Source organism: Eupeodes corollae, chromosome 3 (assembly GCF_945859685.1).
Source record: "Eupeodes corollae chromosome 3, idEupCoro1.1, whole genome shotgun sequence".
NCBI lineage: Eukaryota > Metazoa > Arthropoda > Insecta > Diptera > Syrphidae > Eupeodes > Eupeodes corollae.
The window spans coordinates 3,298,219-3,324,470 of NC_079149.1; the positions used below are offsets into that span (position 1 = coordinate 3,298,219).

The 26,252-nt window shown below is 35.0% G+C and overlaps 1 protein-coding gene across 6 annotated transcripts in view; it reads right to left on the bottom strand.

Annotated features, from left to right (window-relative positions):
• Positions 1-426: 426 nt before the first annotated feature.
• LOC129949920 (protein qui-1) overlaps positions 427-26,252 on the bottom strand; it is a 169,069-nt gene continuing 143,243 nt past the window's right edge. For 3 of the 6 annotated variants that reach the window (XM_056061642.1, XM_056061643.1, XM_056061644.1), the window contains exons 17-24: positions 22,203-22,385; positions 18,177-18,272; positions 17,442-17,987; positions 17,168-17,338; positions 16,728-17,094; positions 16,420-16,662; positions 16,042-16,358; positions 14,632-15,728 (exon numbers count right to left, since the gene is read on the bottom strand). In XM_056061642.1, coding sequence (XP_055917617.1) covers positions 14,979-15,728; positions 16,042-16,358; positions 16,420-16,662; positions 16,728-17,094; positions 17,168-17,338; positions 17,442-17,987; positions 18,177-18,272; positions 22,203-22,385 — 2,673 coding nt within the window. In that variant the 3' untranslated portion in view covers positions 14,632-14,978. Of the gene's footprint in view, positions 1,450-3,619; positions 4,963-14,631; positions 15,729-16,041; positions 16,359-16,419; positions 16,663-16,727; positions 17,095-17,167; positions 17,339-17,441; positions 17,988-18,176; positions 18,273-22,202; positions 22,386-26,252 lie in introns of those variants that run through there. The other 3 variants (XM_056061646.1, XM_056061645.1, XM_056061647.1) reach the window with 3 other exon arrangements.

Sequence of the window (26,252 nt, forward strand, 5' to 3'; positions counted from 1 at the left end):
AAAATATGAGTTTTGAAATCGAAAAAATTAAATTTATCGCGGAAGTAGCTTGCATAACCTACATATAATAACCAATGGGAGTCCCTCTAAAAGCAAATGAATTTTGTTTGTGGACTTTTTCTTACAGCTGTTGAACTGTCAGACAAAGCAAATGTTCAGCAAATTTGAACGAGAGCTTCCGTTTGGAGTCACATTACGCAACATTACGTTATTTCCTTACGATTGTCAAATGGAACGTGAGGTCGAAGCTTATGATAGCATGCATTGAATTCCTACGTCAGGCGAAGTCGAATCTGAAGCGTGTTGGTGATTCAGCCATAATATAATTTCACTTACTGATTTGAAACACTTCATTTTCATCTATGCAGTGAATAGTTCAGGACCTAAAATAATAATAATAAAAATCAAAAAATAAATAAGATAACGTTTAAATTTCTCCAAATGGTCTTTATTCCACGTTGATTTTTTGTTTTTACAATTACTTCTTGCAAATAAACACTTAACATTTTATTTTGCGCTAATATTTTTATGTTCTTATTTTCTTATTTATTAATAGCTAAAATACTTTTGTTTTAGTTTTTCCTTAATATTTTGTTTCGACTCAAATGGAATCTTTTGTTCAAATATATGACTTGCATAAAAAAGTTACACAAGTTTTTTAAGAACCTTAGTGATCTAGAGTGATGAAAAATTTTGTGTGTATTTTTTGAGTATGTGAAATGTAACAAACAATGAAAACAACAATGAACAACAAATATTTCTTATAAATAAAATACCGTAATGACACCGCGATATTATTTAATTTTTCTTCTTCTTATAGTTTTGTTTGTTAAAGTTTTTTAATAAAGTGATTGTCTTTATTTTATTTTTATGTTTTCTTACATTTAAATGTAGGTGCTTTATAAGCATGAAATGTTTTTTATTTCTACTTTACAGAAAGAACATAATTTAATTAAAATCTATAAAACACTATAATAATATTTATTTATTCTTTGAAAACTTAATAGTTAGCACAAATTTGTTCTATTTTTCAATAAACAAAATTTATTGATTTAAAAATAAAAATAAAATTACATTTGTTTTTATTGAAAATTTAAAAAAATTGGATTTGTGATTCGCAGATTTTTGTTGTATTATTACGTTTTTTTTGTTTTAATAAATTTTACAGCATAAGCATAGTCCTAGCTTTTAACCCCTTTTTTAAGATTTTTTGTTTGTATTTAACACTATTGTAATCTTTTTTGGTTTAAAGTTTTTTTTTCTTTTAATTTAATTTGTTTTATTATAGAAAAAATGCTGGTTAAAAGTTTTCGACTTAAAAATTGTGTATTTTTTTCCTTTATATTTTCTACATAAAATATTTTTTTATAATACCTTTGGTTTTTCATTTTTTTTAAAATAAATTGTACGTTGTTTTTTATTAGTAGTAACCACTTGCTGCAAAATGATCTTTAAATAGAGTTTAATAAAAGAAATTATAATGAATAAATTTATTTTATTATGAAGTTGAAAATATAAATATTTGAATTGAAAAATAAATTTAAATGTTTTGTACTGCTACAAAATTGTATTGTAATTTATTTATTTTCTCTTGCAACTACGTGACATGTTGAGCAAATCATAAGAAGCATTTTGTTGTACCTAAATCTTTGTGAAATAAGAACTAAATAATTTATTCAGCTATTAAATCATACAAATAATTTTTTAAATCATAAATATAAACAAAAAATAAATAATATGTTTGTAATTTAAAGGTTAAACAAACAAAAATAATGGTTTTCATTTTGAAAGTTTTTATTTGCAAAACAATTGATCTTTCCTCACAAAATAATATATTATTTATTTAAAAAATAAAATTAAGTCGTTTTAAGAAGGTTGCTATTTTATGTCACTTTGTATTGTTAAAATGATTTAAAAAAACTTTTTGTCCACTGAAAGAAGAAAGAAAATGAAAACCTTCATATTAACATATTCACTGACTACAATTTGAAAGTTACTTCAACAAAAACTGTAGTCTTTTCAAAATATTCATGGCTCAATAAAAATACACATCGGTTTATTCGAGTCACCATGATATTGGTAAAATTTGCGATTGCAATCAATTAATTCAGTTAAAAGATTGCATTCATTTAATTCACATAACGACTGGGAATCAATTAAATTTAAAAAGATTTTTAAAATTTGTGTCCACAATCATTTCCTCACAATCTATTGACTGCAATCTTTTAAGACTGTATTCACTTGGAATGATTGCAATCTTTGAATTTAAAAAAAGTCTTTATATTCTTTTAAAATCTTTGCAATCATTATATTTACGTTAATGCAAAAATTAAAAATTAAAACAGAATGCAAAGACAGAAAAAAGAATACAATGACGCTAGAAGAATGCAAAGACTGCAAAAGAATGCGCAGACTGCAATTGAATGCAAATACTTCAAGTTGACTTTTCAGAAAATAAGTAAGTGGCTCAAGAGTAAAGTTGTAAAACAATGAAAAAATTTGCGATTTCAATCAATTAATTCAGTTTAAAGATTGTATTCATTTAATTCACATAACGACTGGGAATCAATTGACTTTGAAAACATTTTTAAAATTTGTGGCAACAATCATTTCACAGTCTATTGACTGCAATCTTTTAAGACTGTATGCATTCACTTGGAGTGATTGCAATCTTTGAATTTTATTAAATTCTTTACATTCTTTTAGAGTATTTGCAATCAGTGCATTTACGTCAATTCAAAAAGAATAAAAAGGCAGAAAAAAGAATACAATGACGGTAGAAGAATGCAAAGACTGCAAAAGAAAGCACAGACTGCAATTGAATCCAAATACTTTAAGTGAATGCAAAAGAATGCAATCAATTGATTGCAGTGAAACTATTGAACAGTGATGTATTGTAGTCTTTTTAGGGAAAAATGATTGAAGATTGCAACATTTTAAGTCATAATCTCTAGTTGATGTAATTGTTGTAATCATTGACTTTTCAGAAAATATGAAAGTGGCTCAAGAGTACAATTGTCAAACAATGCATAAATTTGCGATTGAAGTCAATTAATGCAGTTAGAAGATTACATTCATTTAATTCATATAACGACTGGAAATCAATTGACTTTAAAAAAAATTTTAAAATTTGTGTCCACAGTTATTTCCTCACAATCTATTGAGTGTAATCTTTTAAGACTGAATGCATTCACTTAGAGTGATTGCAATCTTTGAATTTAGTTAAAGTCTTTCAGTCTTTTAAAGTTTTTGCAATCATTATATTCAATGCAAAAATTCAAACATTTAGAAAGACAGAAAAAGGAATACAAAGACACTAGAAGAATGCAAAGACTGCAAAAGAAAGCACGGACTGCAATTGAATGCGAATACTTTAAGTGAATGCAAAAGAATGCAATCAATTAATTGCAGTGAATAATTGCGTAATATATTGCAGTCTTTTAAAGGAAATAAATTGTAATGATCGCATTCAGAAAAGACTACATTCTTTTACAAACCTTCTCAAGAAAATTGTATCATAACTTGTAAGGCTATAATAGCACGTACATTTGGGAGTCGACGCTTTAAGCTTTAAGACATATGTATTGTGTCATTAAAACCTTCATTGAATTCAAATATTTAGTGGTTAAAGTCTTCCTTTAATATAATATGAAAAATAAAATTTAAATAATTTTTTTAAAGGTGTATCTATAAATAAATAAGTTGTATAAAAATAAAAAATAAATTGAACAAAAATAAAAATAAAACAGCACACTACTATTCTCAATAAAATTCCACAAGCTAACTTACTTTTTTTTTGCTTTCAAAAACCACATCCTTATAATATTTTAATTTAATATTTTTACTTACGTACATTTTTATCCAACAAAGTTTATCATCTGATTCTTATGCAACTAAGGACAATACAATATGCACACTTTCTAAGCTTCTAAATTCATATTTAAATTTAATTTTTTTTTACTTCTGCGTGATGTGTATTGAGTTTTTTAAATTTTTATTTGAGGTATTTTTAGACAGTTTACAAGCATTTACCTTATAAAATACTCTAGTTTTATTGCAAGTGAAAATTAATTAATTTTGTTTGCTTTTTTATTCAAACACATTTTTGCATTAATAATAATTTTGTTTGTAAAATTTGTTTGGTTAGCAGAAGTATACATTTTTCAAGCATGAAGTGAAAGCTTAAAGCCTAATATAGCAAATTTAATAATATTTATTTAACTAATAATAAAACAAATATAAAAGCAATTCAAATATGCGCATAAATTAAAACATGTACATAATAATAATTTATTATTTATAAGCAACATTTTAGCCAATTTGGTTATTAAGTTTTGACCATAAAATCTCATCGATCAAATCTATAAAATAAATAAAAATTAATGAAATAAAATATATAATTTTGTTGTTTTTTTTTTATTACGAATGTTGTTATTTTTTTTGTTAAATTTAATTTGTTTAGGGCTTAGAATATTTATGAGTACTTTAGTTGTTCTAGTTTAGGCGAATTTCAGGAGTTAGGTCATCCAATTCAACATCAGGGACGCTTTAATCTAATAAAATTTCTACGGAAGTAAAACTATTTAACTTATAACAAAAACACAATAGGAAACGACAAATGGGTTGCCTTAAATTTCTTATTCTACTTAATGGATTCTTATTTTTTGGTTTTTGTTTAATCGTGCTTTTCTAATCTATGATTTTATATAATTTAAAAATAAAAAGTAATGTTTTTTGTTAGTCATTATTTATTGTTTAATAATTATTTATATCAAATGCCACACATACAAAATGTCCGTTTTAGTTATTTAGTTGTGTATATACGTAATCTGTAGATATTAAATTTTTCTAATATTTAACAAAAACACATTCGGTTTCAGCAGGAAATTCAAGATAATTATTATTTTTGGAGAACTTAAATGGGCTGTTGTAACGAACTTCTGGAACTGGTTTTTGAATGCACTGGATGTAAAATTATGTTAAGGTAAAAAATACAAAAGAAGAAAATGAAAAAAGGTTAACTTTTCCTATATTGTTTTTATTTTCAATCAAAGGAGCGTTTTTAAAAAAAACGGAATTTTAATGTTGTTTTTTAAACACCGAAAAAGGATCTACTAACGAAGGAATTTAAACTTATTAAAATAGTTTTCTAAGCAAACAAAACATTCAAAACATCAAATCTTAGAATATGTATATTCATACAAGGAAATTATTAAACTACTAGTACTTACCTATGTAATGAAATGTACATGTTTAAAAAGGTTTAAAATTATAAATATAATACTAAAAATGTACTTACTTTGTTGTTATTTATTTTAGTCAATACATTTTTAAAAATATTTCGAAGTTATGATTTTACCTTTTAAAATTTATTTAAGTCAATCGTTCCTTCGAAATTACGAACAGACAACCAGTTTTAGCAATTTTTACGAACGAAAGGGTGTTTTTTCGACGTATATACATTTAAAATGGAATAGGAAGAGTAAAGATTAATATTTCTTAAACTGACAAACAATTTGGTTTTTGTTAGCGAAAAGTAATCTTTTATGACCGTCATGGTTAGTTCGAAGGTACTTTTATCAGGAGGTATTATTTTCAATAACTGTTTCCAATATTTGTGGCTATAAATCATAATTAGCTCCAATGTTCAACTCAAATAGCCAATGGTTTGGCTTCAACGAAACAGTCAAGCGGAAGCGTAAAATTAAACGATCTTTGAGGCCGATACAAGGGTCCATAACGTGAAAGTTTCCAGTTACCAAACATTTCCTTAATATTTAAATTAATTGTGGCACGAGCTGTGTGAAATTTTGCACCGTCTTGTTGAAACCGAAACTGCTGCACCTTATAAATAAATAAGGTGGCGGAACAGTCCATTCTTGTGTGCGAGTACTGTTGTCAGTGATGGAGGGGACCTACAGTTTTTAGCCGAATGCGAAGGGCTAATTTGAGAAAGCACTTTCCATGACAAGAATTACTCTTGGAGAACTTGTCAATTCCTCGCAAGAGGCAGTAACCGTGAAAAAAACTTTAGATGGCACAAGCAGGGATCGAACTCAGGATCTTTGGCATGACATTCCAACGTACTTTTTTTTTTTTTTTTTAAATTCATTTTTATTAGTTCAATCTTAAACCTATCTTAAAGCTAGACAAAAATTCATAAAACTAGCCTAATTATCCATAACTTACAACTAACTTAATGGTCCCATACGGACACTCTAAGTTAAACTATAACACTTAAAACTAATGCCTTTCGGCCCTAAGATCTATTTTACTTCATTTAAATTTTATTTCATTTATTTTTGTATTTATTAGAAAATTTGAACAAAAAACTAATATCAATATCCTTTTTTTATTTATTTTTACTTACAAACTACTTAAAGTTAGGTCCTTAAATAAAACTTAAAACTAACTTAAACTACCTATTCTACCTATAAACTACTTAAAACTAGAACAACCACAGCAGCAAATCTAACATTTTTCGTTTTTATATTTTATTGTCTTTTTTGTACGTTTTTTAATTTTTTTGTATTTTTTTGTTTTTGTTTTTTTTTATATTCCATGTTTTTTTTTTTTTTTTTTTAATTTTTTTTTTTTTTTTTTTTTTTTTGTATTTTTTTTTTGTGCCACCATGCCTATTCTACTTAAAACTAAACCCTAAAACTATAAAACAAGTATGTAAGCCGGCCAAGGCTTAAAACCCCATCCCGACTACCCACTATCAAGTGCCGATTGAAGCCACCAAAACTGGTTCTCCTGCTTCACCCTATCAGTTCGGTCCCGCTCGGACACAGCCCTACTGAACCGAAGGAGCTCTGCTCCGCCTTGTGCCATGACGTCCCGATTGTACAGGAGTCGCCTATCCACGGTTCTTCGTCTGACGTGGTAGATTAACGGAACTGCCAATCTATCCTGTATCAGACCGCATCTATCTAAAAAGAGGAATGCCTCTGGGGGAATGAAGCCGCTCAAGCGTGCACTCTCAAAATACTCGTCGTTCGGATAGAACGCCCCGAAAATTAAATTGTTGGTCGAAGACATAGCTCTTGCAATGTGACCTCGAACGAGTTTTATCACGAAATTGTCAATTCTGTTGATTCGAGCCCCGTTGTACAGGACCTCGTTGGAATAATAATGCACATAAGAAGATTCGGCTGTTCGATATAAGCCGGTACAGCGTCGTAAACACTGCCGCTCGAACACCCGAAACTTCTCCATCTGGGAAGGGGCAACGTTGAACCACACAGGACAACCATACACGATCATTGGCCGTATGAGGGCCATGTAGCAAATTACCTTCACTCTGGGGTCAAGCCGACTGCTAAAAAACAGTCGTTTCGTCAGAGCGAAGGCTCCTCTGGCCCTGGTCAGAGCAGCATTTATATGTCTGTCGAAATATAAATACTGATCTAACCAGATACCGAGGTACTTCACTACACTTTTGCTCGCTAATGGCTGCCCGTGAAGATCAACGATGACCATCTTGCGCCAATTCTTACACGTATCCCTCGTGGCCCCAGCCAACGGAGTCCGGAACAGAATTGTCTCTGACTTCTGGACATTTATTTTCAGTTTCCAGTCGTCGCAATATCGCTGAATCTTGTCGAAATCACGCTGCAAGAGAATTCTAATAACCTCAACCTTTCGGGCCGTTCTGTACGCAATTAGATCGTCGGCGTACGCAATTGCCTTTGTAAGACTACCTATCAGATCGCTGGTGTAAATGCTGAAGAGAATCGGCGAATTCACCGCTCCCTGTTGAAGACCATTTTTAATTGAGAATGTTGTGGTAGAAGTTACATTGCCACTTTTGACAACAAACTTTCTACCGTTAAGCATATCATAAAGTATATACAACAATGGCTTGCTTATGCCAAGCCTGCTCAGTTTTAGGTAAAGACCCTCTAACCATACGGTGTCAAAGGCCTTTTCCAAATCAACCAGAACAGCACCTGTGCATTGTTGTTTTGATTTATTCCATTGGATATCAGAAACGAGTTTAGACGCAGCATGAATTGTGTCATGACCCGCCTTGAACCCGAACTGATTATCCGGAATTATTTTGTTGTCCGCAGCCCACTTAGTCAGAGCCCTATTAATGATTTTTTCGAAAACTTTGCTGATGCTCGGAAGAAGACTTATCGACCGAAGATTTGACGGGTTGGAGTTGTCCTTTCCCTTTTTCGGGAGAGGATGAACCACAGCGGTCTTCCAATGCACTGGATAATATGCATTATTCAGTGCATTATTGAAGAGCGTGGTGTAAATGTCAATTGCTTCCATCGGTAAATGTCTTAGTACAACGTTGGATATACCATCGACACCTGCTGACTTTTTGTTTTTTATTGAATTTAAGATGAGCTGAAGCTCAACCTTCGTCACTAACAAAGGACTTGGTCCCGTTTGCTCGGCGATTATGGCATTTGCCAAGGAATCGTCATTGAACCGCATGAAACCGCGGTTCTCAGATCGCCATTGTGTCATATCATTTCGAAGGTAAAAGTGATTAAGTAGGGCTCTGTTTTCCAGGTCGTGGTTGGGGCGAATGCTAACATTCACCTTGTACACTTGCTGGAAAGCAGCTCCCACCGCCTCCACTTTTTCCTTCGGATCTTCAATTATATAAAAGTCATCGTCAAAGATGGCTTCTTCTGGATCTATTTGCGCTGTCATGAGTACGTCTCTGTTTTCTTCGGTTCTTTGGAGTTTCAGACTCGGAAGGTCATTGTCGTTCTTTTTTCTGAATATCTTGTTGATTTTAGGGAACATACTAGGGTCGCTCGAATTAACTGACCGGATCTTGCGGTCCCAGTACTTGTTAATTGATAGCCTGTAGTTCTCCTTAATCAACAGATTGACATTTTTTATTGACGACTTCAGTGTCCTAACCTCCAAGTCGTGTGGGTCTGTAAGTCGTCTGTACAAATTTTTGAGTCTTGTCAGTAATCCACTCTTGTGCTTTCGCAGTGCGTCAATTGTCGCGTTTCTGTAAGCGTCCATTTGGTCCCGTTCTCTGTACTTTGGAATTGTCCGTTCCATCGTTCGTTTTATTGTTTCGTCCATCTGTTGTAAATGTTGGTCAATTTCTGTATTTGTCAGGTTTCTGTTGTTTGGTGGGGCTATGTCACTCGAACGAAGTTCTCTCGCTAGGGCATTGGTGAAACGAGGCCACCGCATCTTACTGTAATTGTAAGAATGCGTTGGAACGTATTCCTCCAACTCCACGCGTTCGTTCGGAATCTGCATTACAGCAGCCAGTCCGCAGTGATCACTGTCGTACTCGACTGTCTGTAAGCAGTTTCGCGGGTGATTACCCACTTTGTCTGTAACTGTCAGTCTGGTGTCGTACAGCAAAAGGTCCAGAAAGGAGCCGCTTCTTGGATACGATGGCCTTTCAGTAGCCAGCAGGTCGACGCCATATTCAACGCTGTAAAGATTCATCAAATTAAAAAGATGATTACCTCTGGGATTATTATGTTGATTTCCCCAATCTTCATGTTTTGCGTTCAAATCACCAGCCAAGATGAAATAGTTTTCTTCCAAGCTCAGTTTCAGTTCCCTAAAAAGAATCTCGAGTTCTGAAGCAAAGTAAGTAACCTGCGGAGCTCCAGCCGCATAAGCCGCAATCATATACATCCGCTTCCCTTGAGTGAGAGAGATGCATACAACGCAAACTTCTAGCGTCTTGAGCTTTCGCAATTCATTGTTGTATATGACTTTATAATTAATACCTTTTCGTATAAAGAGAGCGACACCGCCCCCTTGAGTGGAGTCGGGCCGGTCTCTTCTTACGATATTGTAATTTTTATGAGTCAATTTGTGTTTGCGGTTTAGCTTAGTTTCGCTAGCCATAAACACATCGGGACTGTAGTCTTTCAACAATTGGAACATATTGGCTCTTCGTTCAATCCTAATCAGTGAATTTACATTCACAGCTAGGACTTTTAGGCGCGTCTCCGGCAGCGCGCCCATTATGGTCTAAATTGCGCCAGGCCAGGCAACAAAGAGTAGAGATGATCTACCCTTTTGCCTTGCTCCTTTATCTGACTTTGCAGTCCTGTTAGTTGACCTTGAATGCTCAACAACAAGGCTACAATGTCAGGCTGCACCTCTGGTGCCTTAGGCACAGGGGCCTTGGGGGCAACCGTTGGTGGAGCCTGTCTCGTATTCCCATTCCCTGACACCATTTGGGCGTAAGAGAATTTGGGATCCACGAATATTTGTGTTGGAGCCTGTCGAACTGTTCGACTTCTTTCGGCTTTTTGACTGGCCTGTTTTTGTTTAATTTCTTGGACCTTAGGGCAACCCCTATAACTAGCCGGGTGCCCTTGGTTTCCGCAAAGGACACACTTGAGCAGGGTCAAATCCTCAACCCGCTCATTCCCCAGCTTGCACTCTCCTTCTTTGTGGGTTTCTCCGCACCTCACACAACGCAACTGCATATTGCAGTTGGCATTGGCATGGCCAAACCTCTGGCACTTCGTACATTGTAGAATGTCGTCGTGCCTTTTTAATGTCTCCCAGCGTACAGCTTGATTGTCGAGAGATTCGATTCTCTCGACACTACTAAAACTGCTTTGGGGCGATAATGTTACGAGGAACATTGGCAGCCTATAACCCCCTCGCCTGGACTTCACCGTAGTGAAAGGCTTGACCCCGATAAAATCGAGATCGTCACTGGCTTTTTGGCGGAGCTCAGCTAAGAGCTCCTCCGGTTCCGTGCAGGAACTTATGCCCTTCAGAAGGACCGTCTTAAACTTTTCACTTTTGGGTGTGTAGCTGAAGAACTCAGCTGTGGCCTCTTTAAGCAACTCTTTTACTAGCTTGTATTCGGCCAGTGAGAAGCACTGGACCGAATAGCTCTTTTCTTTTTCATTCAAAATTTTTATAAGAAATTTGCCCTTAGTGGCCGACTTACATACCTGTTTTATGTCCTGTATGTCAACCCGGTATGTCCTTATTGGTGGTACCTTTTCCTTCTTGGGCTGTGGTTGTTTCTGGTGTTGCTGCTGTTGCTGTTTTTGCTGCTGCTGTTTCTGCTGCTGCTGTTTCTGCTGCTGTTGCTGCTGCTGCTGCTGTTGCTGCTGTTGCAGGATTGGTTGTTGCTGCGGCTGTTTTGGCTGTTCTTGTAGCCGTTGTTTGGCTTTTGTTGAGGTTGTTGGGTCCTCAACATTTGGGCCTGCTGTTGCTGGCGGTGCCTTTTTAAATTGCTCCGCTCCCGAGATTTTAGAAGCGGGCTTGCTTTGTGGATGTTGCTGCTGTGGTTGTTGTTGCTGTTGTTTTTGTTGCTTCTGCTTTTGGTACAGTAGCCGTTGTGCTGCCTCTTGTTGTCGGCGGGCCTCTTGCTTCTGCTTGAGTTGACTGAGGAGCGGCTGCATTTCCTCCTTCAGTTTCTTCAGATTTTCTTCAAATTCACTGATGGCTGCCTGTTTAGATTGCAGGGCCTGCATCAGTGTATTTTCTTCTTGGCGGATTTGGTCAACATCCACCTCCAACGCCTTATTTGTCGACGGGTCTGGCTTTGTTAAGCTCTCAGGTCTGTTTTTCGGTGACCTATACCGCCCTTCTCCTCCGTCAGAGACGTACACGGGGGTCTCCGAATCGTCTCCCTCAGATACTTCACTCTCTGACGTCATCCCTGTATTATTAAGTGGCAACGTCAGCGGCAGCTTTCCTTTCAAGGCTGCTCGCTTAGCTGCGTTGGGTCGCTTTATTAGGTTGGGCGTCTGTCTTTTCCTTTTAACAGATGATTGCGGATCTGATGTGTAGCCTGATATTACAGGCATTTTCGATACCGCTGTTGGAACTGTTCTGGCATCACCCGATGTGTCAGCCGAGGTATCTTTCGATACCCCTGCTCTTTTCTTCTTCACCATTTGTTTCTCTTCCCAACTAATAAAATCCACAATTTCTCGGTTGTGAAAAAAAGCTATCAATTTTTTGGTAGACTCCGACTGGGACTCGAACCCACGACCCTTCGATCTGCCTTCGGACGCCACTTCCACTGGGCTATCGAATTGTTATTTTTCTTAGTGGCAAACTGCCAACTTTACTTATGATTTACTTTGCACTGTTTTACTTTAAAATAAATATAAATAAAAACACCTCTTCACTGCTTGGAAGTCAAAGAACGACTGTCATTCCAACGTACTAACCATCATGCCACGGGTACCACAGCTGCTGCACCTTATGGTTGTTAAATTTTGTTTCAACGCTGTCACCATTGACTGAAACATTCTTCGAAGCACCTATTTTAAAGAAATGAAGACCAATCATTTCAAAGCAAGCTCATAAAGCACACCAAAAAGTCTGTTTTTGTAGATGCAATGGTGCCTCAACAAAGAAGTTTATCATCAATTAAAAAATTAAATTTTGGTTATTGACGTATCAGTTCATCCAAAAGTGGAATCAACCGCTTAGCGCGATAGGGATTTTGAACAGACACATGATTTTGAAAATAAATTTGGAGAATTTGGAAGTGTTTTTAAAGCGTGAGTCTATTCATATTGAAATTTTAAACCAAATTTAAAAGAAATCACTTGACAGCTGACAAAATGGCCGCCGGTTGAAATAGTCAGTGCCGGATTTAGAGGTCCAGAGGCCTCTGGGCAATATAGGAGGGGAGTCCTCGCCCAAATTATATTCAAAATAAAGTAAACTTTTTTTTCACTCGAGTTTTTCAATAAATAATTTATTGTTAAACCGAGTAGATTTTTTTATTGAACAAACGGATAAAAGAATTATCTAAAATAAAATTTTAGGGTTAACGAACAAAACCTTTCGATTGATTTTTTATATAGTCCTTTTCCTTTTTGTATGATCCAATCGAAGACACAAATTGAATCAACTCATTACGAAGACTAGGCTCTAAATCATCCGGATACCAATTCACCAATGCCTCTGTTGCAGCGTCCAAAGCATCCATCTTCTCGATGTGATTCAGGAATCCAAATCTCGAACTTACAGCTTCATAGGCATGCAATCTTTCAGTAAGAGAAACGGATAGCTGGTCAATCACTGGGATGAAGTTCGATAATTTGTATTTTTCCTTGGATGACAGATTTGCGTCTTGTGCTTTCGCGTAATCTAGCGGATTTAACCTCACATTTCTCGTTCTGGTGCGGGTACGCACCCGCATATTCATAGTATGTACATATTCATTAGTATGGGATATTTTTTTGGCTGTTTTATCAAAATTATTTCGTTTGGATTCCACGAATGATTTCAATGATTCTAGTGCACCCATTGCCAATTCAAGAATTATTTTCGGGTTTTGCAACATCTTGTTTGTAGCGTTGAATCGCTCCAAGCGGTTTCGAGGCCACTCATTTTCTGTAAAAGGTGTACTGCTTAATTCCTCGCGATGTCTTTTTACTCTTTATTGGAAGATATACTGGTTAGACCTTCTTCGATTTCCGAATAGCCGTTGACTTAGGCTTTCGTAGCTTTGCTTCAGCTCAACAAGACCAACGATAGTCGCTGAGCTTTTTCAAGACTAAAAACTGGCCGCTTTTCTTCTCCGATAATAATTTCTCAATCAGAATTCGGTGTTGCTCTGTACTGGATGTGAAAGAAGTTTACAAATTCAGCCGATGGACAAGAGCTACCAACTGCTTTTCCCACTTAATTTAGAGAATGACCAAATCAAGGTACGAACGCCGATAAATGATTTTTCTCCAAAATAACAGCCAGCTTCTCCTTGTATTTGCCACTTCTAATTAGGGCCATTAGAGATTTTGATATTTCACTGATTGCCTGATTGGAGTGAACAAATATGGATCAATGATTTCTGTTTTATTAATATAATTAAATAATCTAATCACGTATGTACAAAGTACTTTGGGCTGTAGGTAAAGGTAAAAGAGCAAAACAAAAAATACACATGAAAGGAAAAGCGGTTTATTGGTTTTTGCTAGTTCCCCGGGGGCTTCCACTCCAGTTGCACTCCCTTAAATCCGGCCCTGGAAACAGTGTCGCCAACTTAGAGTTATATGCCTCTAAAATATTCTCATTAATCAGCTGTGTGTCAACTTGATTAAAAGTAAGCTTCATAAATTGAAGATGATGAATGGTTCTTTCATGTGCCGTTTAAAGTAATGTTTTTGTTGCTCAGAATATTTTGAGAAACGTCAAATCATACCGACATTTTCTATCATTTTGGTCTTTTAAGTAAGACACAAGGCTTTTTGGTGCTGTGGTTTATTCTTTACAATAAGTTGCAATAATAACTTACAATTTTAGGAGTACCTACTTTAGAATATTTAAAAAACATTATTAAACAAATGATTGAGTAAAATTAATAGCTTGAAAACTGAACATTGAACTTAGTGGATTTATTTTATTGCATATTTTTATAATTTACAAACGTTAATCTAATTGATGTTGTCATCTTTATCTGTCAAACTATTCAAACTTCTCATTCAGTTAAAAAATACACCTCTATTTGGACCGAAACCATCTATTCTATTATCTATGAATAATTGTGCAGTTCGTTCCCGAAAATATTGACAAACACTAAAACTTAAATGTTAAAGATTTTATATTTTAGAAGCTAAGAACTTACCTTTGATCCACTTTTTTTTGTTTAAATAAATATTTAGATATAAATTAAAAACAACTTAAAAAGAAGAAGAAATTTCATACACATTTCCTTTATTGCTCACCACATTTAATAAGAAAAATAAATACAAAATAAAACATACTTTTGTTTACAATCTAACTTATAATTAAAAGAAAAAATATAAATAATATTTAACACAAACAATTTTCTAATGAGGGGACATCGAGATTCGAGAGTGCTCGTGATCAATTGAGTAAGGTTTTTCTATAACGACATTTTAACTGTAACAAGTGGTTAAAAGAAATTTTACAGAAAAAACAACAAAAGAACTACATTTTAGAAAAAAGGTAAATTTGAAAAAATGTACAAAACTAAATTTTTGAAAATTAAGTGATTTTGAGTTAGGTATATAATTGAACTACTGTGCAAGGCAGGAAGTGTGTTCGTTTGTTGAATTTGTTCTAAAACTACGTTTGTGCTTTTTGTTTTTTGCCGTTGAAGGATCAACATCAGTCAATACGTTTGAAGAGGCCACAAGGACCTTTCCACGTCTATGCAAATGGAATATATTGAACATTTTAAATTTGCTCTGTAATTGTTCTGGAATTTCTCCGTCACGTTTAACGATCGACTGATCTTGATTGTCTTCAGAGCGATCGTGACGATCAATGGTTGGGTCATGAGGTTCAATTAGAATCGTTGCGGGAATTGTGGGGATATCTTTATCTTTGGACTCGTTGGGTTCAAGAGAATTGCAAATACGTTGGCGTCGTTGATTATGACTGTGACGCTTGAGGGACTTCCAACGGAATATACTCCAATTTTGTGTGGATTTTGAACTTTTACAAATCTTACAATTCGAACAGCCAGTCATATGAAATGGGTCGAAAGAGGAATTCTTGGACACTGATGGCTCAACACGGAGATCTTTAACTAAATCTGGTTGAACATCATGATCCAAACCACTGACCGTAAGATCTATGGCACTACATGTTTCCCATGCAGCTACAGGGAGCGACATTGGACGCATTTTTAACATTCCAGGACTTAAATAACAATTATCAACTGTTTCTGTGGATGGAGACATACCTGCACGCTCGTCATGGTACTCATCGTCGTCGGATGATTCAAGGCGATCTTCAACAAGGGATGTTTGACGCGATAGACCCTTTTGAAATAGCAAAAATAAAAATAGAAACAACCATTTTGTATTATTTTAATTTTTATAATTTCCTTGCTTAAAAAATGTTGCTAAAACATTTTTGAAATGTTTCTGAAACAGAAATTTTGTTTGGTGGTAATAGATCCAACCAATTTTTCTGTCGCTGATTCTGCAAAGTATAACTCTTGCAGCAGAACACAGAAATAAATTTTTTTCCAAATAACTTTTCAGAAGTTTCTTGGACCGTTATGCTTTAGTATCTCTCAATATTTATTGAAGAACTTATTTAATGTTTTAGCTAGCTTCTTTCTAAACCTACCGTATTATGACGTCTTCTAGGCGGTGATCTCTTATTCCAGAGTGCTTCTAATTGATCGAAATGCTGTGATTGTGCTAAGGCCGCTTGTTCAGGCCCCAGATTTGTTTGTGATGTAAGTGTTTTCATTTCAGCGATTTTGGAAATTTCTTCCATGCTAGCTGATACCGAAAATCTCCTCTTCAAACGTTCATCGACTTGAGCCATCATTACCGAAGACGTCAAGTGTCCATACTTTTTCTGCCAAGTATATGTGTCTAGTGATACTTCCTTTTTGAGCAAACGTTTCATTTGACGTTTCGGTCCCTGGGGTCGAAGATCTAATTGACCAAGAGGCTTTAGAAAAATGTACATAACAGATAAAAGTCTCAATTGATTTACCTTCTACATCTCTAGCTGGGGCTGAGTATGTTGGAAGTTTAACGTATTGTGCTGGAGTATTGTGCAAGCAAATCACTGGCAAGTTAAAACTATCTACAAGTTGAATGAGAATTCTGGAACAGTCCAAACTGATGTCGAACCGTGTGAAGGACACATGGAGTTGTAATGAAGTTAAGGCCAAACCACGCTTCGTCTCCCATACGATGATTGTTTTGTCATCACTTCCTGAGACAGCGGTTGTTCCTATTTTAGATGATCCCAAAAGTTTAATGGAATGATTCTACCACATTTTGACACCGTAAACTCACCATCAGCAGAAACTTTGACACATGTCACTTGAGCCAAATGACCAGCCAGTGTATGCAACTCTTCTCCTGTATGTAAATCCCAAACAATCAAATTATAGTCCTTCGAGCCGGATATCACCTGTGTCTTATTGGTTACCGAAACCGTGACGCAAGTGACCGCATCTGTGTGTCCAACTAGAACTTGAGCCAACTTTCCACCCGTTGCTTGCCAAACCTTAAGTGACATATCTTTCGAACCCGTTATTACGTATAAACTGTCAGCTGTTATTGTGAAACAAGTGATGTCATCTGAATGCGATACCGAATACTTTTCGTCCTCTCTCGTAAGGGACCAAATTTTCAGACTGTTATCACCGTTAGTACAAACCTTCAAAGCAACGAATAAAAAACCAATCAATTTTAAAATATATGCATTTGGAATTGTTCGTCCGAAGACTTACAGCAAATTTCATGTTGTTAGTGGAAGCGAGAAACTTGCATGGTCCTTGGACAGTTTGCAGGAGAGTAGCTGCTTCAGCTAACCAAACATACAAAAAACCTTCACGATCCGATGAAATAACTCTTCGGGAATCCATTAAAACCACCACTGACGTGATTGTTGAATTGTGCCCCTATGAATAAAAAGTATTTGATTTGAGATGGAGTTCCATACCACTTAATACGGTCACGTAAAAACGGAATCTATTATGCAAATATCTAAAATTATAAACTTACTTTAAATCTTGTGACAACTGCTCCTTGAGAAATTCCCCAAATGCTAACAGTCTTATCTTCAGAACCGCATGCCAAAAATTCACTATTCGGTGCAAAGCTGAGGCATGTGACAGCCCCCGTGTGTCCGTCGCAAGTCATCTGATATTCCGGTGTGTTATTCACCTTTAGAATATGAACACTCTTGCCCGAGGCAATGGCAGCCAACTGCGAGTCTCGTGATACATCAAAACAGCTTATCGGTGGTAGGGTGGTGGAGGGAGACCTTTGCGATTGCATTCGCTTGAGGGAGCGTTTTCGCCGTTGATTGTGCGAATATGGATGAACGTAGAGCTCCTCATTGCGGAACGAATAAAAGGTAATTTTATTTCCACCCACTGTAATCAAGAAATCATCATTGTCCATGGCATACACAGCTGTTACTGGTCCCGGATTTGGTGGCATGGACCGGATAAGCTTTCCCGAATGCATGTCAAAAATTAAGGCTCGTGTATCCTCGCAGCCGACCACAGCCCTTTGGCTATCCTTTGCAATTGACAGAGTTCGTATCTGTGGATTTTGTATGCATGTACAGAAAACCATTTTTTCAAAAATTTTAGATCCTCTTAAAGCCTTTTCGACTTGAATTGTGGATGAGGATGTGGTATAATACCCATTGGCAGTTCATGTATGGTCTAGGGAGTGTGGAGTGTTGAGGAATGGGAAATGGGGGGGGGGGAGAATTTATGTATTCATTACCTTGGATTTGTGTCCTTTGAGAGAATGCAGCTCCGTGCCAGTTGCTAGGGTACGCAGATACAATCCATTGTCCTCACAATGAGCAAGAAGGAATACCTGTTGAAAGGGAGGCGGAAGGATTTTTTTTTATTAATCATTTTCTGAAGTCCTTAGGGCTAGTAGCAAAGTTGGAATTTCAGGAACCCCATGACTGAGCTATTATTTTGATTAAGGGTTGCTGTGTACTGTGTAGTGTATCAAGTGGGTCGATACGCAAATGGCAACAGTGTAACAACAGAATAGGTGGTTGGTCGGTTGGTCTATACTCGACGGTTTGATGGAAGTTTCTTCGTCTTTATAGCAAAAAGGAATAAAATGTGGAGTTAATTTAGGGAGACGATGATTCCCCCTTCATTTCAAAACGCAGCTCAAATAATTCTTAGAGTCTGAATATTATTTTTTTTCGGGATGAAAAATTGTTTTCTTAAGCATTTTATCGATGAGGCGTGCCATATAGTTGCGCTGCTGATGGTAAGGCACGCTATACTTATACACCATAGCAGAGGTGGTGAAAGTAAAAAGTATTTACCGAGAGATTTTCAAGGAGAATCCTTGTGGCATCAGCATAAACTTTAACGGCGCTATTAAATAATTTGTTGGTAAATATTTGATGTTTTTCGAATTTAAAGCAGATGCGGTACGTTTAGCAAAGTTTTGCTCTGAAAAATATGTTTTTTATGTTGCAAAAAAAGGTTAAATTGCTGTAATTAGTGTGTGTTGATATTTTGTGAAGATTATTATCGAATATAATGAGAAACTAAGACCATTGTGAAAATATTTGTTGATTAAAAATATTATAAAAAAATAATTATACAAGTTTATTTTGAAGGTCTTGAAGAACAAAGGAAACTTATATGTTTGACAATGTTAATGTTGTTTAATTGCTTAAAGCTTGAAGGTTTATTTAATGTTTAATAATGCTCCATAAATTGTTATTTATAATTATAATGAAAGGAATGAGTCTTGGTGACTTTAGTATTTTCTAAAAATTGATTTCGTTTTGCGAATTTAAAACACCCCAATATTTTATGTCCGGGAAACACCTTAATGGCTGAAACACAAACACGCTTCAGCTAAAGCTACTTCGGCGATAAAATGAAATTTTATCGAGAAGCGAACTCGTTTTTAATGGAGTCAAAGATTGTGTAAACGTACGAAGTACTCCATAAACCTAACCAACGAGTCTATTTATATGATCATTCCAAGTCAAAAGACGATTAAAAGTCACACCAATATTCTTTGCTGTGACCACATATTCGATTGGAGCATTGCTCAGAACAATCGGTGGAAAACAAGAAACGTCAAGAGATTTTCTATTAATTACAAGACATTTTGATTTCTTAGGATTCAACATAAGTCAATTTGACAAAGGCCAATTTGCCGCTCTTTTCAGGTCTTTATTGACGCAGAAAGCTCCATGTTCGATAAGGCCAAGTGGACAGCTGAAGTAAAGCTGAACGTCATCAGCATGCAAGTGAGAGTTGCAATTAACTAATGAAGATGGAAGTTCATTTACATAAGCAGAAAATAACAGAGGATCCATTATGGAACCTTGTGGTACACCAGTGGCATTTGGCAAAAATTTGACAGTGTGTCACCAACTTGCACTGCCTGTTTTCCTATCAGTTAGATAAGAAAAAATTAATTTAGCTGCACTAGATGAAAAATTAAAATTTTGCGTTAGCTTTCTACATAGATTGACATAATTAATTTAATAGAAAGCTTTGAAAAAATCCAACAAAACTGGAAACGTAACCTCGATTTTCTCTAATGCTTTTTTAATGTCATCAGTAACGTTTAAAACTGCGGTAATACAGCTGTGTTTCTTCCGAAAACCAGATTGATGAAAACCACCTGATTCCGAAAACCAGCAGATGAGATGAGCAGTAAGTTTGTAGATAGAAAGACGATAATTTGCTTTTGAAGGTTCCTTTCAAAAACTTTCGACAAAAATGGCGATACCGAAATATGTCTAAAATCATCTCTTTTAGCTTTTTTGGGAAGTGGAATGATTTCAGCAACTTTCCATGACTCAGAGATGTACATTATCGAGCCCAACAGCTTTTGACTTAATAGAAAGAAAACTTTCGACTACATCAGCACTATCTACTGCGGAAAATTCAAAACCAGGCACATTACTGTCGCGTTAGTCAGTTAAAAAATTGAACGCCAAATTTGTGGGACCTGTGGAGATGGAGAAGAAATTAATTTCATTAAAAAATCATTATGTTTATTGCCATCAATGTCCTCAACAGCACCGAATTTTGTCTTTCCGATTCCGATTTTGCATAGATTTTTCCAGAGCTGGGGACCAGTTAAACTTGTGCAAAGCTGTTGAGAAAACTGTGGTATTTAGCCTCGCGTATCATAGCTACGGAGCTACTCTGCTACGGAGTGAGCGAAACATACGACGCAGCTCGGTTAGTCGATATCTTTTCCAATTCGTATACGCGTCATCTCGCTGTTGCATGAAGTCTCTAATGGCACGAGGAAACCATGGATTATTGTTTTGTTTATTGAAAACAAAGTACTTCATGATTTAAAACTCCAAAAAATGTATATAATTACATAATGTATGTGTTTTTTTTTCGAAACTCAAAAGTAATATTTCAAAAACCTGACATAATAGAATAATTTTGGTTGGTGTCTGATTTTAATTAACTCTAACGAAAAAGTGTAATTAGGTTCTCGGAAACAAAATCATTATAATTCAAAAATCACAAATGCTTGCTCGAAAAAAAGTTCACATATTTGCAAAAACCAGGGAAAGTTTTAGGTTAAATAGCTTGATCTCGTTTCTGTACTCTCGAATTATTTTTTTAGTGTTTCTGAAAAAATTTTTTTCGGCTTCTATAGAGTATTCTAAACTCTTACGTTTTAAACAAATAAACGGACTAACGAGCTTTTAAATTTATTTACTAAAATTTGTTTTTTTCATTTTTTCAGGCATTAAAATAACAATACCTTTTTTAAAATAAGTCACTAATTATTTGTAGTTATTTTACATTGAACGAACAAATTGAAAATTTTCCGAAGGCAGCATTCTCTAGAATATTTTGGAATGATTGGCTGTATTATAAATTCGAATCGGTTTAAAAATCAATCAAATCTTTTCAACAAAAGTACTTATACGTATATTGACTACTCAACCATTTTATGTCTTTTTTGTATTTCTTATAAAATCACATACAACTCTAATGATGTCTAAGATCCGTCTTTGAGCTTTCATAAGTCTGTTAAACTGGTAAACATGTCTATTTTATTACTGACATTGCTCAATTTTTGTATCCTCTCTATTGTTTTGTTTTTCAACTGAAGACTTAGCATTTTTTTAAAAAAGAAAAAAAAAACAACAGAAAATAGAAAACTCAAAAAGAAAATAAATACAATGCGTTAAATTGTTGGGAAAAATGTTTCATACATAACCATAAGTCTTTCTCCCAACCCCAAACATATACACCCTTTGAGGTTATGAGGTTTTCCGAGAGACTGGGAAGTTGGTTTTCTTTGTTTTTATTTTCTGGGAATGGAAAGAACAAAAGATTTCTTTATTTTCCTTCGTAAGAAAAAAGACAAATCGACATTAAAAAAATGTTCCAAACTACAATCTGTTTTACTATCTGGATTTCTACCACCACCGTGTAACCCTGTAGATCTACGACAAGGAAGCTCAATTCATATCCAGAGGGTACGTGGCGAATTTATTTGTAGGGGCAGCAGTAACAAGGTTTGTAAGCCACAAAGACTTGAAGTGAATTTTTTCTCTAACTAAAGAGAAGGGAACGAAATAAAAAAGCATTATAAGGATAATCTCCGTTGCCGGAATTTTGTTTCCTTATCCTGAAGCTTTAAGAGACAGACCAAATAATAATAATAAATGGATTCCCGGATACGGATCCGAACCTTACCGAATCTCACCGCACCGCATCACACAGCTTCCAACTATACAAAACACGAGTAAAAATGAAGATAAGGAAAACAACTTACCGAATCACACGATATGTCTATTCTCATCACAGGACTTGCCATTGTCATGGTGTTAAGTAAAGTATAATCTTCCAAGGACCATAGACAGATGAGCTTGTCATGGCTGGCCGAGATGAGTACATCGCAAGCGGAGCTCACTTTGACAGATGTCACCGGTCCGCGATGATGTTCGATTTTTTGAAGCTAAATAAGAAGAAATATAAAGAAAGAAAGAAGGAAAGAAAAATATAAAGAAAAACAATATGTAATGAAGCACGTAAGGCATTGTAAGTTATTTATTGAAATAGGGGCCACATTTGGTCAAACAGTATTAATACATTTTGTAGTAGATTCCTTCTGTAAGGATAAGATACCACGTGGAACTTATTTGTGATGGATAAATGAGTTGATTTGGATGGAATAAATGGAAAGCATATATATTAATTTTACCCCATAATTGAAAGGATATGTATTACGTGATTAATCTTAATTATATATTCTTGAATGCTGAAAAACGATAGATTACAATAAATTGATTTAAGTTATTTTGCTATTTGTTTTTGTGGTAAGTGGTGGTATTTCCGAAATTATCTATATTAACCATAAGAACCTTATTTGTAGCAATGTGCAATTGTATGATTGATAACAAACTTTACTTGTCAACTTTAAGTTTGTTAAGGAGAAGTAAGTTATCCAGAATGTATGTTTGAATTTTTGAGGCAATGTTTAAAATTCGCGCGAATGCCTCAAAAATTCAAACATGCATTCTGGATTTTTGCATTCGAGATTTTTTTTTTTCTAGATTTTGGCATTTCGAGATTTTATTTTCTAGATTATTGTTTTCGAGATTTTTTCCATTCTATATTTTTGTTTTCGAGATTTTCATATTCGAGATTTTTGCTTTCTAGATAATTAATTTCTAGATATCGTGGTAGACCCGTTTTCTAGAGTCAATTTGATCTTTATTGCTATTCAATAAAATTCATATTAAATTACAATCACTTACTGTTCCTAACGTCAAAGAGTCAATTTGCAATTTATTACCGCTGCATAAAGTTCAAATTCAATCATATCTATGAAAATAGTCTTCGCGTGCGCTTTGGAGGATCTTATGTCGCGTTCCGAAAATAAACAAAAGTGAATCGAGAACGCGACAAAATATGTAATAAACTATTTCTGATTTTTAATTATTTTGGTCGGCTTCGCTAAACTTTATTTTAGCTAACTTCAGTAGTAATGGTATCAGATTATTTTTTTTAAATTTGATAAATCTTAAACTATGTCACAAATTAAGTTTCTCAACACAACCATAATATTTGACATTAGTTTCAACAATCAACTAATATGTCAATCATTCTGTCACACTGTCCAAAAAAAAAAAATATAAATAAAAAAAATCAGAACACGGGAAAAAGTATTACGATTGACGATATTGTGTTATGATCATGGTTATGATATTCTATGAGTGTTCCTTGATGCTCCCAGATTAACCGGAAAAACTTTCTTAATTTCATTTCTTTTGGCGAGGATCAGGTCGCGAAATGATGTTGCTCTAGCGCTGTCTTCATCATTGAAATTACCATTAAATATACAAATCACCCTAGCACCCCTTTGCAACATAGCCAAAAATGGCCAAGATCCAGGTATGCAAGTTAATTGTTTGGGATGAATGCACAATGGCCCATAAGAGGCCACTGGAGGCGCTGGACAGAGCATTGAAGAATCTTCGTGACAACCAAAATATTTTTAGTGGGGCCATGATTCTGTTGTCAGGTGATTTTCGTCAGACTCTTCCAGTTATTCCCCGATCAACTGTTGCTGATGAACGAAATGCATGCCTAAAATCATCGAATTTGTGGCAGTACGTAAAGCCACTCCAATTAACAACTAACATGCGAGTATTTTTGCAACATTATGAAACTGCAAATGTGTTTGCGAAGCAGTTGTTAGATATTGGAAATAATAAAGTTGCAATGGACAACTCGACCGTGTTCATCACATTTCCCACAGATTTCTGTCAAATCACAGATTCAAAAGAGGAGCTTATTCAGCGTGTTTGTCGTATAAGTATTTAAGGAGTGGCCTAGATTTTTTTAAATTTCTCTTGTTGACGATGATGATGGTCTTTTTAGATGTTGAATATATATATTTTCATTAACTTTTGCGATAACATTCGAAAAGATATCTTGACAGTCATCTATGTTAAACTCATTCAGTTCAAGAGAAACATTATGCAATCGGGCAAGTTGAGTCCATTCCTTGAATGGCAATACTTCTGTTCGCAAAAGAACCTTCATGATAGACGTGTGAAGATTCGAACTTGGTTTACTCATTACTCCTGTTAGAAAATATGCATGCAATTTCAAATTTGTACATGAATTGCACAGGTTGGAGTCAAACTAGGTAACCGAAATAATCTTTAAAAAAAGGACTTTGTATCAACTCAAGTTCTTCAAAATAGGTGTGACCAAAAACTTGAATACTGTAAAACAAGCAAGTGTTAATGGTTGTTTAAAAAACTCGGTATTTTGATCCTAAGTCTATGTTTTTGTTAGAGAAGAAAGTTGGCCACACTATGTTGAGAGCTTCTTTAGCTTCTTTACTCTTAAGCTGAACATGTTTATTGAAGCTACCGTTAGCAGACATCAACACTCCAAGATATTTAAATTTTTGTGTTATTTCAATAGGTTGGTTGTTAAGGAATCACCTTTCTTGTCTCAACCTTCTACAACTCCGTGCCTAAAATACCATTATTTTTGTTTTCTCTGGGTTTATATTAAGGTCCCAGATATTGGAGTTTGTTAGGACCCTATTACTTTCTAGCTGAAGAGAGATGGGTTATCGGCTAGCATAACCAAGTCATCCGCGTAAAGAAGTACTTTTATACGAATATTAGAAAAACAAACTCAACCGGGTAAATTATCTGAAATATCATCAATGTAAAGGGGAAACAAGATTGAGCTGAGGATACATCCTTGGGTAAAACCTACAGGCGTTTAAAACCAATTTGAAATCTCGGCCCCATCCCAAACTGTCCCATACAAACTTTTCGTAGATATTTAGAAATTTTCTTGATATACCAAGTGAGGCCATTTTGTAAATGAGAGCTTGTCCATTGACGGTATCAAATGCAGCTTTAAGTCGATAAAGCAAGTTTACATCTTCTTTTTTGGATAATTTATTATCAATACTCGATAAAGCAAAAATATGGTCAACAATTGAAAAGCTCTCACGAAACCCAGCTTGAAACATACTTAGCGAATGTTTGATTCTACCCAATTGATAAGTTTTTTGCATAGGATTCAGCAAATACTTTTCTAATGGAATTTAATATTGAAATACCTCTGTTATTCTCAGGTAAGCTAGCATCTACTTACTTAGGGTGGCTTACGAATGGTCGACAAAAAAAATTTCGACTGGCCAACTGAAAACTTTACAGATTCTTAAAATGTCGACTGAAGTTTGATCGCTAAAAAAAAAGTTGCCCATTTAAATGTCGACTATAAAAAATGTCGACTGAAAAGTTGTCGGTTAAAATGTCGACTGTTGTAAAGAAAAAAACAAGAAACTCTCTCTTTAATGTGGAAACTCAATTTTATTTTTAATTGAATGATATACTATACACATCGGTTCATAAAAAAATACAAATTAATAATTTCTTTAAACAAAACTTTAAACGAATGTAAACATTAACAGTTAACCGAGAGTGACTTGTTGATCGATAGTGACAAAGTGAATGATGTTCACATGCAAGCGACGCCGCATGCATGTGAACATCATTCACTTTGTCACTGTCGACCTTTTACTAGTCGATATTTTCAAAATCGACATTATAAGAGTTGGCATTTTGTCCGTCGGTATTTTCATCAATCGACTTTTCGACAATCGACATTATAATGGTCAACTTTTTTAAATCGACATTTTAAAAATCGGCAAATCGTACCCAACCCACTTACTTACTTACTTAAGGTGGCGCTACAGTCCGGGGCGGACCTGGGCCTCAACCAACAAGCGTCTCCAGCCAGCTCGGTCCCTAGCTAGCTGTCTCCAGTTTCGCACGCCAAGTTGGTT